The 17,731-nt window shown below is 42.8% G+C and overlaps 1 protein-coding gene across 1 annotated transcript in view; it reads right to left on the reverse strand.

The window, feature by feature from the left end:
- Window positions 1-7,966: 7,966 nt before the first annotated feature.
- Window positions 7,967-17,731, reverse strand: part of LOC112225644 (parathyroid hormone 2 receptor-like) — an 83,165-nt gene continuing 73,400 nt past the window's right edge. The window contains exons 11-13 of the mRNA XM_024389767.2: window positions 17,401-17,539; window positions 13,015-13,056; window positions 7,967-8,724 (exon numbers count right to left, since the gene is read on the reverse strand). Coding sequence (XP_024245535.2) covers window positions 8,326-8,724; window positions 13,015-13,056; window positions 17,401-17,539 — 580 coding nt within the window. The 3' untranslated portion in view covers window positions 7,967-8,325. The remainder of the gene's footprint in view (window positions 8,725-13,014; window positions 13,057-17,400; window positions 17,540-17,731) is intronic.

Raw genomic sequence — 17,731 nt, forward strand, 5'->3', positions numbered from 1 at the left:
TTTTGGTTCCCGGGTAGAACTCTTTTGTGTTCCAAAAGAACCAAAAAGATCTCTCTTTTGGGGACAGCCGCAGAACCCTTGTGGGACCATTTATTCTAAGTGTGTGGGACATGATATGAAACATCTACATATTCATAACAATTGAGAATTGCTAGGCTGCTGAAAGTTGTTTGTCGGAGAGTCGCTCTAACAGGCTTCAGACGTCATCCACTCTCCCTACTAATGGGCCACTGCGGTAGTGAGCACAGAACAACAGGAACGTCTTTTTCTAAGCCCTGGGCACTCCACGTGTCTCCGAGTGACTCCTTTGTGCCATAAGTGTCTCATACACAGAGGCAGACAGGAGAAGACAGGTTCCCAATTAAGCTGTTCATTGAGAGGGGGGGGGCAACTCCTACCTGCCAAAGACTATATCCCCGTTTCACTATTCCTCTCCTTCTTTCTCCTTCTTTCATCTCTCATCAATGCAATCAGCCCACACTTTCCAGGGAGTCAGAACAATTGGATCAGAGCTCATCAAAACAGGCTTGATGGAGAGAGAGGTGAGCTCTCTATATTGATGCTGGTGACAGAGAGAGAGCTGAGCTCTCTATGTGTACTCTGTTGATGCTGGTGACAGAGAGAGAGGTGAGCTCTCGGTGTTGATGCTGGTGACGGAGAGAGAGGTGAGCTCTCTATGTGTACTCTGTTGATGCTGGTGACAGAGAGAGAGGTGAGCTCTCTGTGTTGATACTGGTGACGGAGAGAGAGGTGAGCTCTCTATATTGATGCTGGTGACAGAGAGAGAGCTGAGCTCTCTATGTGTACTCTGTTGATGCTGGTGACAGAGAGAGAGGTGAGCTCTCGGTGTTGATGCTGGTGACGGAGAGAGAGGTGAGCTCTCTATGTGTACTCTGTTGATGCTGGTGACAGAGAGAGAGGTGAGCTCTCTGTGTTGATACTGGTGACGGAGAGAGAGGTGAGCTCTCTGTGTTGATGCTGGTGACGGAGAGAGAAGTGAGCTCTCTGTGTTGATGCTGGTGCTACATGATGTTCAGCAGAATTTGATGAAATGTTTTATTTATTTTTGATGTTGTGAAAATCATATATATGTAAATTATATACAGATGTTAAACACATATTTCGCTGCTCATCTTCTCCCATACTGTTGAAAGCTTTTTGCCAAATATTAGTTGGTATGGATTCTTTCTGGAACAAAAGGGAACTTGTCTTTGTTACAGCGAGGCGTTCCCCACAGGGAACTCCCCCCGTTCAGCTGAAACGGTGGCGCAAGGAATGCAAAAATATTCTTAGAAATATTTAACCTCCACACATTAACAAGTCCAACACCTCAAATGAAAGATAAACACCTTGTTCATCTACCCAGCGTGTCAGATTTTTTAAATGTTTTACGGCGAAAACACAGCACATATTTATGTTAGACCACCACCAAAACAAAGACAAAAGGCAGCCATTTTGTACCACAAAATATAAAATGACAAAAGCAGGAGTAAAAAAATTATAATTCACTAACCTCTTGAAAATCTTCATCAGATGACAGTCATATGACATGTTATACAGTACATTTATGTTTTGTTCGATAATAAGCATTTTATATCCATAAATCTCGGTTTACATTGATGCCATGTTCAGAAATTCCTCAAAAATATCCGAAGGAATTATAGAAAGCTACGCCAGATAACAGAAATACTCATCATAAACTTTGACTAAAGATACATGTTCTACATATAATTAAAAAGATACACTGGTTCTTAATGCAACCGCTGTGTCACATTTTTTTTTTACGTTACGGAAAAAGCCTAACATTGCAATAATCTGAGACAGTGCTCAGACGTAACAATATTTCTCCACTATGTTGAAGTAAACAGAAATACAAAATTACAACATAAATATTCCCTTACCTTTGATGGTCCTCGATCAGAATGTACTGCAAGGAGTCCTACTTCAACAATAAATCGTTTTGTTTCATAATGTTCAATTCTAGTGTCCATGTAGCAGCATCTGCTACCACTTTCAGCTCAAATGCCCAAAAAATGACTTCTGGTCCAGGATCATTTTGCATCAAAACTTCCAAATTACATATTACAGGTCGACGAAACTGGTCAAACTAAGTGCAGAATCAATCTTCAGGATGTTATAAACGTACAAAACAAATGGCATTCCAAACGGGCAATCCTAGTTCATCTCAGGCTGATTGGAACAGACGACTCACTCCAAACGCATACGCGCTTTCAAGCACATGAATCTTTTGCGACACTGTAGTAATTTCCCTCCCATTAGGTCAAAGTTCACAGCAAATGCTCCATTGCACTTTCTACTGAATGAGGACATCTAGTGGAAGACATAGGAAGTGTTTCCAGATCCATAACTTGTTGGGAAGGGAGGGGCGATGACGTCAAAGTTGCCCCAACTTTCAGGATTCCAAAACTAGTTTGGAAGATTGCCTGCCCTGTGAGTTCTGTTATACTCACAGACATAATTCAAACGGTTTTAGAAGCTTCAGAGTGTTTTCTATCCAATAATAATAATAATATGCATGTATTAGCAATTTAGGACAGATTTTGATGCAGTTCACTATGGGCACGCAATTCATCCAAAGGGGAAATACTGCCCCCTATCCTTAACAAGTTCAATACCTCACTCTGCTTTTTGTCCCAATCAGACTGATTCACTATTCTCATTTTACCCCTGAACATTTAACAAACTGAACAAACTGAAGGTGCTCTTTCAGATGTATTTTTCCATAAAGTCAGAGCTGTTTGGCTTTTTAGTCTTTCCGTTAATTCCATGCAATTAATTCCAACTCTCTATAGAGGACACTGACTCCATCCATTGTCCCACTAATCACACCTCTTGGGGGCTGGGACATTACTATTTCACCACCGCAACCCATGATGTTAGAGGTGCCACGATGGTGCTGGATCAATGGTTTTGGGATGGGTTTGGCTAAATGTGCTGGCAGCCTGGCACAGTAATACAGGCCATTATAAGAGCAATTTGAATGGGGCATGGCTTGTTAATGGTCCTCTACTCTGGATCCAGTTCTCCCCCTCTACCCCATTCAACATCACCCCTACCTGATTATACCCAAGTGCATACACTTGAAATATATTTATATCCAGCTGATCGCAGCCTATTTTTCAGGATTTGTGAACTAATTCACTGCATATATAAAAAATTAAGTGACACATGAAAACATTTTTTTGGAACACTTGTCTTTTTTTCCATAAGATTAATGTCAGAGCTGACCCCGCCCCCTTGTCAAGACGCAGCTGTCTCCAATTACCCATTCCTTCTGAAGCTATATAAAAGCCAGTGTTCTGTTCAGAAGAGAGGTCATTGCAGAGATATAGATTGCAGAAAGATCATTGCAGAAAACTAGGAGAAAATGTCCTTTCATTCATCTTTTTCCATTTACCCACCTGTTATGTTTTTACCTTTTGATTATGTCAGGATGTATGGCCTCAACAGGCCTTTACCTATGAGTGCCCATACACTAACTACCAGTATTGATCCTTTGGGGTTCTCTTGGCCCTCTGTTACATTGAGGGCCATATTTATTTGACAAAAGTTGTTGGTTGACTAAAAGGAAGAGGCATGGGGATGTGCCCATGCATATATAGACTAACAAACATGACAGAGCCATTTGGCTTATCTATGTAGTTGTTACTTTCCCCAGTTTTTGTGTTGTAGTTTGTGTATTTGCATGTGTGTATTTCAGGAAATGGCTTCCTGAAATCCCTCAAGCAGCTGATTGGTCGACTCCATGGCTAATTGGAGAGCTGACCCCGCCCCCTTGTCAAGACTCAGCTGTCTCCAATTACCCATTCCTTCTGAAGCTATATAAAAGCCAGTGTTCTGTTCAGAAGAGAGATCATTGCGGGAAGGTCATTGCAGAGATATAGATTGCAGAAAGATCATTGCAGAGATATAGATTGCAGAAAGATCATTGCAGAGATATAGATTGCAGAAAGATCATTGCAGAAAGATCATTGCTGAGAGCGTAGGCTGATAGCTAAGGGTGATATACTGTGTTGGTTGTTCTCAGAGGGAGATGATTAGTGTGTCCTGTATTGGTTGAGTGAGAGAGATGATTGGTTATGTCTGTGTGTCAATAGGACACAGTGTTTTGGTTTGTGAAATTGTTATCCTGTTTCATTTGTTCCCAGGGGGGAAGGGGAAGGCACCTAGGGAGTGCCTTCTGTTTTTTCTGTAAAATACCCCCTTTATTTTGGTTAGTGCACCAGGTGGTGCTAAATTAGGTAAGTAGTGGTTAGGCAGGTAAGATAGGAGAGGGTAGGTTAGGTAAGTAGTGGTTAGGCAGGTAAGATAGGAGAGGGTAGGTTAGGTAAGTAGTGGTTAGGCAGGTAAGATAGGAGAGGGTAGGTTAGGTAAGTAGTGGTTAGGCAGGTAAGATAGGAGAGGGTAGGTTAGGTAAGTAGTGGTTAGGCAGGTAAGATAGGAGAGGGTAGGTTAGGTAAGTAGTGGTTAGGCAGGTAAGATAGGAGAGGGTAGGTTAGGTAAGTAGTGGTTAGGCAGGTAAGATAGGAGAGGGTAGGTTAGGTAAGTAGTGGTTAGGCAGGTATGATAGGAGAGGGTAGGTTAGGTAAGTAGTGGTTAGGCAGGTAAGATAGGAGAGGGTAGGTTAGGTAAGTAGTGGTTAGGCAGGTAAGATAGGAGAGGGTAGGTTAGGTAAGTAGTGGTTAGGCAGGTAAGATAGGAGAGGGTAGGTTAGGTAAGTAGTGGTTAGGCAGGTAAGATAGGAGAGGGTAGGTTAGGTAAGTAGTGGTTAGGCAGGTAAGATAGGAGAGGGTAGGTTAGGTAAGTAGTGGTTAGGCAGGTAAGATAGGAGAGGGTAGGTTAGGTAAGTAGTGGTTAGGCAGGTAAGATAGGAGAGGGTAGGTTAGGTAAGTAGTGGTTAGGCAGGTAAGATAGGAGAGGGTAGGTTAGGTAAGTAGTGGTTAGGCAGGTAAGATAGGAGAGGGTAGGTTAGGTAAGTAGTGGTTAGGCAGGTAAGATAGGAGAGGGTAGGTTAGGTAAGTAGTGGTTAGGCAGGTAAGATAGGAGAGGTAGGTTAGGTAGGTGGGTAGGTAGGTAGGGTAGGTAAGTGGTTAGGCAGGTATGATAGGAGAGGGTAGGTTAGGTAAGTAGTGGTTAGGCAGGTAAGGTAGGAGAGGGTAGGTTAGGTAAGTAGTGGTTGGGTAGGTTAGGTAAGTAGTGGTTAGGCAGGTAAGATGGGAGAGGGTAGGTTAGGTAAGTAGTGGTTAGGCAGGTAAGATAGGAGAGGGTAGGTTAGGTAAGTAGTGGTTAGGCAGGTAAGATAGGTAAGTAGTGGTTAGGCAGGTAAGATAGGATAGGAGAGGTTAGGTAAGTAGTGGGTAGGCAGGTAAGATAGGAGAGGGTAGGGTAGGTAAGTGGTGGGTAGGCAGGTAAGATAAGAGAGGGAGGAGAGGTTAGGTAAGTAGTGGGTAGGCAGGTAAGATAGGAGGAGAGGTTAGGTAAGTAGTGGGTAGGCAGGTAAGGTAGGAGAGGGTAGGTTAGGTAAGTAGTGGTTAGGCAGGTAAGATAGGAGAGGGTAGGTTAGGTAAGTAGTGGTTAGGCAGGTAAGATAGGAGAGGGTAGGTTAGGTAAGTAGTGGTTAGGCAGGTAAGATAGGAGAGGGGGGGCTTTGACATTTACTTTCTATGCTTTGGTTCTGTCCAGCCCCATATTACCGTGTGACGGAATAAATTCCTTGTAAACGGTACCACATTTTGTCGTACTGACTCACGCCTACAGTCCAGACTCACGCCTACAGTCCATACCTCTTTCGCTTCACGGAGAGTTGAGTTGTAGCAGGGTGTTGCGTTCCCTCTTCATAGAGGCGTGCATAACAGTAGCGTAGAATTTAGGATCATATCTATATTTCCGCATATAGGAATCAACCAGTGGAGGACAGTAGGAATGAGCAATAGGAGGACGGGCTCATTGTAATGTCTGGAATGCAATCGATGGAATGGAGTCAAACGTGTTTTCCATAGGTTTTATTTTTTATTATACTGTTCCATTTATTCCATTCCAACAGAGTCTGCCTTCCTCTAGCTCCTCCCACCAGCCTCCTCTGGACTCAACCATCACTAAAGGGGCATCCAAGAACTAGACTTGAATAGCCTAAGCTGTAGAAACACAGTTAAGGTTTGATTAGATTAGACCTTTGTCTGACAGAATGACAGTAAATGCAGACCTAAGGGAGGAGAAGAGCTGTCTACAATGCAGACTGAATTACAGATGTAGAATCATATTTTGAGCCAGTTTGCTACAGTAGGAAAACAATCCTGCAGCAACAAATGTGAATTATGTGGATTATAATTAATGGACATTTTTGTAGGGGTTAAAAAAAAAAATCGTAAGGGAAAATAAAGTCAGACATTCCAAAGTGGAAAGTACAAAATTCATAAGCCTTTTTAAACCTCAAATGTCCTATATTGCAGGAAAGTTCTCCTGTCTACAGAAAGAGTCGGGGACAGGGAGCAGTGAAATAACATTTATCACAAGTAAACAGATAAACAAACAACAGATATCACTGAGACAGGACTGTAATCTCATTTTAAGCCAACAACAAGCCAGTCGCTGACACAAATTAGCTTTTTTTAATGTATTTTTCTAGACTGGATAAACCTCACTCTCACTCTGTCAGTCAGTCACATCATTTTGGATTGAAAAAAAAGGTACTTTGCACAGACCAACACATGATGCAGTCCAGCTCCTATAGCCCTTAGAACTGACTTTAGACCTCCCCTGAAGGATGGCATGTCTGAGTGTCAATGGCTGGGGAGAGTTTGGCAGAAAACATGGATCCTTGGCCCGAGATTCGCTCTTGCTACTGGTGATTCTCTATTCCACCTCTACGCAGACGACACCATTCTGTATACTTCTCTCCTTCCGTGGCCTCCAACTGCTCTTAAACGCAAATAAAACTAAATGCATGCTATTCAACCGATCATTGCCCTCACCTGCCTGCCCATCCAGCATCACTACTCTGGACGGCTCTGACTTAGAATACGTGGATAACTACAAATACATAGGTGTCTGGCTAGACTGTAAACTCTCCTTCCAGACTCACATTAAGCATCTCCAATCGAAAATTAAATCTAGAATCGGCTTCCTATTTCGCAACAAAGCTTCCTTCACTCATGCTGCCAAACATACCCTCGTAAAACTGACCATCCTACCGATCCTTGACTTCGGCGATGTTATCTATAAAATAAAAAAACTGGATGTAGTCTATCACAGTGCCATCCGTTTTGTCACCAAAGCCCCATATACTACCCACCACTGCGACCTGTACGCTCTCGTTGGCTGGCCCTCGCTTCATACTCGTCGCCAAACCCACTGGCTACAGGTTATCTACAAGTCTCTGCTAGGTAAAGCCCCGCCCTATCTCAGCTCGCTGGTCACCATAGCAGCACCCACTCGTAGCACACGCTCCAGCAGGTATATCTCACTGGTCACCCCCAAAGCCAATTCCTCCTTTGGTCACCTTTCCTTCCAGTTCTCTGCTGCCACTGACTGGAACGAACTGCAAAAATCACTGAAGCTGGAGATTCCCATCTCCCTCACTAGCTTTAAGAACGAGCTTATCTGAGCAGCTCACAGATCACTGCACCTGTTCATAGCCCATCTGTATACAGCCCATCTATCTACCTCATTCCCATACTGTATTTATTTATTTTGCTCCTTTTGCACCACAGTACCTCTACTTGCACATTCATCTTTTGCACATCTAACATTCCAGTGTTTAATTGCTATATTATAATTACTTCGCCACCTTAACTCCCTTATTTGACCTTATTTGCACTCACTGTAAATATACTTTTTTTTCTTTTTTTTCTACTGTTATTGACTATGTTTTGTTCATTCCATGTGTAACTCTGTGTTGTTGTATGTGTCGAACTGCTATGCTTTATCTTGGCCAGGTCGCAGGTGCAAATGAGAACTTGTTCTCAACTAGCCTACCTAGTTAAATAAAGGTGAAATAAATAAAAAATAAAACATTCTTTATAGACAAAGCAATACTTTTTTTGCCAAAAATGTCAATCAATTGGCTACAAAAGGGCAGTCTGTGAGTATGTACAAAGATGAGACGTATCTTTTCTTATTTTTCCGTTTTTATGTGGTTTGTGTGTGTGTGTCTTCACATGTATGTATCTACCTGTGCCAATAATCTGTGTGAATGTACATGTGGTCCCATGTCTAGGAGCCAGTAGTCTTTGGTCTCTATCCCAAAGGCCTGTTGTTTTTCCCAGCTCAGTCACATTCAGAAAAACCTCCCGTCTCTCCCCATGTCTACAACGTCTCCTCATCATCATCTGCGGTCGTACTATTATTGAGGACAGGCATCGTCTCCTTCAGAGAGATGTCATCCACCTGCTTGGCACTGCCCTCCTCTGGTTCCTCAGGGATGGAGGGGTGGACGCTGTCTGGGTCTGAGTTACTGATGACGTAGCCAGGCAGGGTGGTGTGGGTGGACAGCGTTGGGGGTCCGTTGCTACGATAGACACGGCTGGAGAAGAGGGTGGTTGAGCGGATGGCGGGCCCGCCCCCAGCCAGCTGAGACTGGCTGCTGGAGCTGTTGTTGAGCCCGGTGAGCACTGAGCCGTAGCGGTAACGGCCACACACCACCGGAACCTTCCAGTCCAATGCAAGGTTCCAACGAGTCCATGTATTTTTTATCTCCGTTTGGACCTTTGGGGGAGATGAGGAGAGGCGGAGAGGAGGTTGTTAGGGAAGGAAGAGGGTTGAGGTGGGATGGATACGGGAGGAAGAGGGTTGAGGTGGGGTGGTTGGTGGAGGAAGAGGGTTGAGGTGGGGTGGATGGGGGAGGAAGAGGGTTGAGGTCAGGTGGTTGGTGGAGGAAGAGGGTTGAGGTGGGGTGGTTGGGTGAGGATGATGGTGAGAAAGAGAGAAAAGAGGAAGAGGGTGAATCTTAGCACAGGTTTTTCATATGTCAAAAGAACAGACATCTAAAAGGGGAAGCTCTCAACCTGAAGTGTCTTGCGCTGAAGGAAAGACCATTTATACTTTATACTGAGAATACAGAATACTGACTGACTGCTGTTACAAAGGGGAAAAAATGTAGAGGGGGCAGATACGCGTGTGAACAACAGGCACAAACTTTTTCTGAAGTTGCCCGGAATGCCACGTGTGTCCACTTACATGCTTTTGGAAATGATTCAAACCCCTTCCCCTTTTCCACATTTTGTTACGTTACAGACTTATTCTAAAATGTATTAAATACATTTTCTTCCTCATCAATCTACACACAATACCCATAAAGACAAAAAACAGAAATACCTTATTTACTGTACATAAGTATTCAGACCCTTTGCTAAGAGACTCGAAATTGAGCTCAGGTGGATCCTGTTTCCATTGATCATCCTTAAGATGTTTCCAGGACTTGATTGGAGTCCACCTGTGGTAAATTCAATGGGTTGGACATGATTTGGAAAGGCACACACCTGCCTATATAAGGTCCCAAAGGTGAACGTGCATGTCAGAGAAAAAAACCAAGCCATGAGATCAAAGGAATTGTCCGTAGAGCTCCAAAACAGGATAGTGTCGAGGGAAGAGGAAACAAAAACATTTCTGCAGCATTGATGGTCCCCAAGAACAAAGTGGCCTCCAACATTCTGGAATGGAAGACGTTTGGAACCACCAAGACTGTCTGACAGAGCTCCAGAGTTCCTCTGTGGAGATGGCATAGTCCTTCTGGAAGGTTCTCCCAAGCGTCACGTCTGGAGGAAACCTGGCACCATTCCTACGGTGAAGCATGGTGGTGGCAGCATCATGCTGTGGGGATGTTTTTCAGCGGCAATGACTGGGAGACTAGTTAGGATCGAGGTAAAGTTAAACGGAGCAAAGTACAGAGGGATCATTGATGAAAACCTACTCCAGAGTGCTCAGGACCTCACACTGGGGCAAAGTTCACCTTTCAACAGGACAACAACCCTAAGCACACAGCCAAGACAATGCAGGAGTGGTTTCAGGACAAGTCTCTGAATGTCCTTGAGAGGCCCAGCCAGAGCCCGGACTTGAACCCGATCTAACATTTCTGGAGAGACCTGAAAATAGCTGTGCAGTGATGCTCCCCATCCAACCTGACAGAGCTTGAGAAGATCTGCAGAGAAGAATGGGAGGAACTCCTCAAATACAGGTGTGCCAAGCTTGTAGCGTCATACACAAGAAGACTCAAGGCTGTAATCGCTGCCAAAGGTGTTTCAAAAAAGTACTGAGTAAAGAGACTGATTATTTATGTAAATGTGATATTTCAGTATTTGTTATTTTACACATTTTGTCATTATAGGGTATTATGTGTAGATTGATGAGGGGGGAAAGAAACAATTTAATCCGTTTTAGAATGAGGTTGTAATGTAACAAAATGTGGAAAAAATCAAGCCGTCTGAAGACTTTCCGAATGCACCATATATCAGTACACTCGTAACAGCCTAAACATTACGAAACTTCCACGAAACGCCCTGTTGAGTTTCGGCCACATGACAGAAAAATGTGACCATTCGCACAACAATCCTTAAATGTCACAAAAATTAGGTAGTGTTTTTTGTCTTACAATAACATTATTCTCTGCTAATATAATATAATATAATTTATTTTATGTCGAACACTTTCATTATGTGATCTTGCAGAAATTGATTCAGCTTTGATCTAACTTTATGAAATGAGTACCATTTGCCAGAGTAGCCTGTTCTCTACTAGCAGAGCAGAAGCTTCGGGACCTTTAGCTATTGGGAAGAGAGGTCCAGAAAAGTCAAATCCGCAGCCCTCCATACCAAAAAAAATCCCCACTTGGTCTGCTTCTCACTGTATTTTTCTTAGGGTCAGATTTTGGGGTGGAGTCAAGCCTCTCGCTTCGCTTCACTTCCTGTCTGCCTACACCCACCACAGTGGTAGTAGCTATCATTGGTCACAGTCACACACCCATTAGTTGCGAACTGTCTACAAAGATTATATAAACTCAACAACAACAAAAAAAAACGGACGTTTTTCAGGACCCTGTCTTTCAAAGATAATTCGTAGAAATCCAAATAACTTCACAGATCTTCATTGTAAAGGGTTTAAACACTGTTTTCCATTCTTGTTCAATGAACCACAAACAATTAAAGAAAATGCACATGTGGAACGGTCGTTAAGACACAAACAGCTTACAGACGGTAGGCAATTAAGGCAACAGTTATGAAAACTTAGGACACTAAAGAGGCATTTCTACTGACTCTGAAAAACACCAAAAGAAAGATGCTCAGGGTCCCTGCTCATCTATGTGAACGTGCCTTAGACATGCTGCAAGGAGGCATAAGGACTGCAGATGTGGCCAGGGCAATAAATTGCAATGTCCTGACTGTGAGACACCTAAGACAGTACTACAGGGAGACAGGATGGACAGTTGATCGTCCTCTCAGTGGTAGACCACATGTAACAACACCTGCACAGGATCGGTACATCTGAACATCACACCTGCGGGACAAGTACAGGATGGCAACAACTGCCCGAGTTATACCAGGAACACACAATCGTTCCATCAGTGCTCAGACTGTCCGCAATAGGCTGAGAGAGGCTGGACTGAGGGCTTGTAGGCCTGTTGTAAGAATGTCACCTATGGGCATGGACTTACTGTCGCTGGACCAGACAGGACTGGCAAAAAGTGCTCTTCTCTGACGAGTCACGGTTTTGTCTCACCAGGGGTGATGGTTGGATTTGCGTTTATCGTCAAAGAAATGAGGGTTACACCGAGGCCTGTACTCTGGAGCGGAATTGATTTGGAGGTGGAGGGTCCATCATGGTCTGGGGCGGTGTGTCACAGCATCATTGGACTGAGCTTGTTGTCATTGCAGGCAATCTCAACGCTGTGCGTTACAGGGAAGACATCCTCCTCCCTCATGTGGTACCCTTCCTGCAGGCACATCCTGACATGACCCTCCAGCATGACAATGCCATCAGCCATACTGCTCGTTCTGTGCGTGATTTCCCACAAGACAGGAATGTCAGTGTTCTGCCATGGCCAGTGAAGAGCCCGGATCTCAATCCCATTGAGCACGTCTGGGACCTGTTGGATCGGAGGGTGAGGGCTAGGGCCATTCCCCCCAGAAATGTCTGGGAACTTGCAGGTGCCTTGGTGGAGAGTGGGGTAACATCTCACAGCAAGAACTGGCAAATCTGGTGCAGTCCATGAGAAGGAGATGCACTGCAGTACTTAATGCAGCTGGTGGCCACACCAGATACTGACTGTTACTTTTGACTGTTACTTTGTTCAGGGACACATGAATCTATTTCTGTTAGTCACATGTCTGTGGAACTCAGTTTATGTCTCAAATCTTGTTATGTTCATACAAATATTTAGACATTAAGTTAAGTTTGCTGAAAATAAACTCAGTTGACACTGAGAGAACGTTTCTTTTTTTGTTGAGTTTATATACTGACAAGATACAGGACTCAATGCTTTAACAATGGGAATAAATGTTTGTAGAGGCAGAGGGCAGGCGGGAGCAGACAAGAACAGGCACAATTCGAATATTACGTTGTTTTTCTCAAACCTAAACATTACAAAACTTAAATTTATCAAATAACTCTCAAGTAGAAAATGAGCAATACAATTTTATGTTGGCCAAATTCGACACTTTCCCATTGACCTTCATACAAAATGCTTTAGGCGCCGATGACGTGGACAACGATTAAGGCAGTCCCTCGCACCTCTCTGATTCAGAGGGTTAAATGCGGAAGACTCATTTCAGTTGAATGCATTCAGTTGTACAACTGACTAGGCCTCCCCCTTTCCCTTTCCCTTCATTTTCGAACAGACAGATTTTGCGGCAGATTTGGGGGCAGATTCAGCCCTCTTCTGAGCACTGATGGAGGGATTGTGCGTTCCTGGTGTAACTCGGTCAGTTGTTGTTGCCATCCTGCCTCTTCCTCTCTGGCTGAAGTTAGACAACTTATAGAGAGTGTAGAATCATCCACACTCACCTCTCCATTGCAGTAGCAGTAGATGATGGATACAAAGAAGCCCTGGAAGAGACAGAAGAGTTGAGAACCAGTGTAATAGAAAAGAGGAGTTTATTTTTGTGTTGCAGATGCTATTCAATTCCATTCATACTCTAAAGCAATGGAAGGTTGATAGCATTGCGAAAACTTTGTCAATCTGGTGACATATCCCAGGGGGAAAAGTACAGATCTTAATTTGATCACTCTTTTGTTGCTGAAAATGTTCCTACACAGAAGGATATGCAAACTTGTGTATTACTGGTTTAAAAAGGCTTCTAAAGTTTGTAATTTCCACTTTAAAACATCAGACTTGATTTAGCTTAACAAAAATTATATCAACCCCTACAAAAATGTCCAATAATTATAATCCACATAATAATTAACATTTCCTTTTGCTGCAGGATTATTTCCATTCTGTAGCAAACTGGGTCAAATTAAGATCTTACATCTGTACCCTTCTCTCCTTCATTCTATGTCTCTATTCAACGTAACACATATCTACTGATATGGCTTATGAATGTATGAGATGTTTTGATATAATTCATATTCATTTTTCAACCTTTATTCCTCAAGTCATTATTACTCTATAAAAGTTCATGCATTGATTAGCATCACTTCTGCTATATCTTACAGACCATTATATCTGTTCTCTCTTTCAGATATTCCCCTTTCCTCCAGTCCTGCCTGTCTTTGTGCAAGCAGCAGCACAAAGTTGCGCTATGGAAAGGTTGCAGATCTATGGTGCTGGCTGGCTTTGACTCTTTGACTGAGCTAAATCAGGCATGTGACTAGCCTAGTAAGGTGATGTGAAGAGACATGGTGTTGTTCTCACTCTTTTATCATATCACCTCCTTCAGCTGGTAAACAAAGATACACAATGAGTCAAACTGTCATATTATTCAGTGATGGTGACTCATATGTTCACTCCAAAAAAGTGGAGATATAAACTTTGTACATAAAACACATAGCTATAATGTTTGTATGAAAATTATCCCCACTATACACTGTGCTATTTGAAGAACAATTCCTTTGAGGAATACAGCCAGGATCTACATGTAGAAACTGAATAATGCCTTGGAGGAATAGGGCTATGATCTACATGTAGAAACTGAATAATGCCTTGGGGGAATAGGGCTATGATCTACATGTAGAAACTGAATAATGCCTTGGAGGAATAGGGCTATGATCTACATGTAGAAACTGAATAATGCCTTGGGGGAATAGGGCTATGATCTACATGTAGAAACTGAATAATGCCTTGGGGGAATAGGGCTATGATCTACATGTAGAAACATAATAATGTCATGGGGTATTATGGCTATGACGTACGTGCAGAAACAGACAGAATATGAAGGAATTAATTTTGCTAACTGGAGACGAGGGGAGAAAAACACATTACAAAACGCATTTGAAACAAACGTGGAAACACAAACCATGAGGAAAGCTGTTATCCTCTGGGTAATTCCATAGGAAGACAACTAAACAACAAAGATGAAAGTTCTGTACATGACATCCACTATTGTAGTCAACACAGTGATACATTTTGCGTGGCTAGTCAAATTTCGTTGAAAGAAAAAATCTTTGTTCTTTCTGTCAGAACAACTATTAAAGCAACAATAAAGAGTCTAAGATACGATGAGCAGCTTATAAGAGGTTTCTGAAAGGCCAGCTGTCAGTCAGAGTAGCTCTTTTGAAGAACAGTTGTTTGTCTCTATAATTATCCCCTTAAATCATTCAATTCAAAATCATAAAAATCTGATTTGAAGCTGAAATGTTATATTAGTAGAATGATAATAAATTATTTCGTGATGAGCTACTAACGGGGTGTCCAACCCACTATTACCCTGTCTGGCTCAGCTGTGATCAACTGACGTTAAACAAAAGGCTCTCATGACTGACTGAGAGTGAACATGATCTGTCACAAGCCCTTGGTCCGGAGAAGGACCTTCCCTGTCTTTATTGGCCTCGGCTAGACGCGGTTAGACAGGGAGATGAAGGGAAAGTGCCAGGATGCAGGGAATCTTCCAACCTGCCTGAGGCTCAGTCCCTGACCTGTAGCAGACCCTGTCAAACCACACCAGTCTGATTGAACTGTACAGAGTGAACGCTACAGAGCCAATTCTACAGAGCAAAGTAGCTTTCACTGCTTAACTCCTGTCCCAAAGTCTTTTTATTTGTAACTACTTTAAAGCTTGATTTTAAAACTGGATCCTACTTCATTAAATTGAATACTGTTTTATCAGCTTTCAGAGACACTTTCAATTTTGAGGGGTGAGAGGGCTCTCCTGTGGAATTTAAATTGTGTACTTCCCCTCACCCCTAAAATCCTCATTCAATATAACGATTTGGCTTCAACGGGTGGGGAACATCTTTCAGAATATAGTGGCTTATTCTACCACATCAGTTAATTCATTAGGGAAACAGCATAGAACACAGTTATAAAGGTAATGATGGGTTACATGCACTAACCTTAATTTTAATAACTATTATGAGCTAGGCCTACCAAACATAGTAAACACCATCCATTTACAGTGGATACTGTTTGTTATCTATGCTGTACATCCGGGCTGCCCAACCCTCTTCCTAGAGATCTACTGTCCTGTAGGTTTTCAGTCCAACCCTAATTTAGCATATCTGATTCAGCTAGTTAAGGTCATGTTGAGCAGCTAATTAGTAGAATCAGGTGTGTTAAATTAGGGTTGGACTGAAAACCTACAGGATGCTAGATCTCCAGGAAGAGTGTTGGACTGAAAACCCACAGGACGGTAGATCTCCAGGAAGAGGGTTGGACTGAAAACCCACAGGACAGTAGATCTCCAGGAAGAGGGTTGGACTGAAAACCCACAGGACGGTAGATCTCTAGGAAGAGGGTTGGACTGAAAACCCACAGGACGGTAGATCTCCAGGAAGAGGGTTGGACAAAAACCAAAAGAATGGTAGATCTCCAGCAACAGGGTTGGACTGAAAACCCACAGGACAGTAGATCTCCAGGAAGTTGGTTGGACTGAAAACCCACAGGACGGTAGATCTCCAGGAAGAGGGTTGGATGAAAACCCACAGGACGGTAGATCTCCAGGAAGAGGGTTGGACTGGAAACCCACAGGACAGTAGATCTCCAGGAAGAGCGTTGGGCAGCCCTGCTGTACATAGTCACTTTGCAAATTACCTCGACTAACCGGTACTGGTACCCCCTGTATAAATCCTCGATATTGTTATGTACATTTATTGTGTTACTTTTTGATTGATTTGATTTATAATTTTTTTTAAAAATAATTAGTAAATATTTTCTTAACTTTATTTCTTGAACTTCTTGTTGGTATAGGGCTTGTAAGTAAGCATTTCACTGTTGTATTCAGCGCATGTGACAAAAACATTTTGATTTGATGTGAAAATAAATCAACAGTATAGTATGTAACTATGGGCTCCAAAAGAGAGTGGGACACATATGGTATTGGCACCACTGTTACAACTGATTGTATGATTCAGAGCCCATTAAGAGCAGCCCTTCCCATTACCTGTGGGCCAGGGTCATTGGAAGTGTTGCCACTGGAGTGCACTATAGCAGCCTCTCTGTAATTATTCCTAGTAGATTGCTCTCCTCTCTCCAGGGAGTAAGGGTCATCTATTGCTATCACCTCCTCAGTAGAAGGATCTCTAGTAGAAACTCCTGTTTTCTGGAAGCAAAATTTGGCTCATTTCCCAAATTTTCCGGCAGATACTTTATCCAGGTCTAGACTGCGAGGGCCAGTTTGTGCTAAGGAGGAAGATGATAATGAGGAGGAAAATGATCATGTAGGAAGTACAGTAGCAATCAGTTGTATTGACCATCTCTCCCAAAGCTTATGTCAGAGTTTTGAATCGGCTAACAATGTCACTGGTCTGTGGCGATAGATAAAGGTAAGATTGATGAAGCAAATCGTAATTTCATTGCTTGTTTTTTTTTCATGGATGTTGGTGGGACTATGGCCACAAAGAGCCTAAATTCCCTCAGGTGAGAAATTATGTTTAGGGGATAAAGTTCAAGCAGTGTTGGAAAGTAAAGTTCTCCCTCAAGTTGCGACGAAATGTCTGCAGATGTAGCATCTTAATTGGATCACTCTTTTGTTGCTGAGAATGTAAAACTTGCAGTCTATTTGAGTTTTAAAAAGGCTTCTAAAGTTGGCAATTTCTACTTTGAAAATTCTAACTTGATTTGCCATAATGAAAAATGTATCAATCCCTACAAAAATGTAAATGTAATTATAATCCACATAATAATTCACATTTCCTGTTGATGCAGGACTATTTTCCTGCTATAGGAAACTGGCTCAAATGAAGGTTCTACATCTGTACCTAATTTTAAAAAATATGGTATGAATAACCAGTTACCTGGAAGGAGTTGAAGAAGAGCTCGAAGTACATCCTGACCTCCCAGCTGAGGCCCTGGAAGGTGTGAGGCATCCCCACAAACACAATGTAGTGGACCCCAAACACCAGCACCAGCACCAGGGTGGACTTAGCCAACTTCCTGTGGGTACGGACACAAGCAACAGGTTGGAGAGGATCAGTTTGAGCAAGACAAGACAAGATGCTGAATCTTTATCTCATAATAGGTCGTTATTTGGGATGGAAGGTGATCAGTAATTCTGCGCAGTCAGACTTCAACGTAGTTGTTTTTGTCACACAGAAAGGCTAAAGGTCACCCGTCTTTACATCGCAG

The sequence above is a fragment of the Oncorhynchus tshawytscha genome, linkage group LG26 (genome assembly GCF_018296145.1).
Source record: "Oncorhynchus tshawytscha isolate Ot180627B linkage group LG26, Otsh_v2.0, whole genome shotgun sequence".
Taxonomy (NCBI): Eukaryota; Metazoa; Chordata; class Actinopteri; order Salmoniformes; family Salmonidae; genus Oncorhynchus; species Oncorhynchus tshawytscha.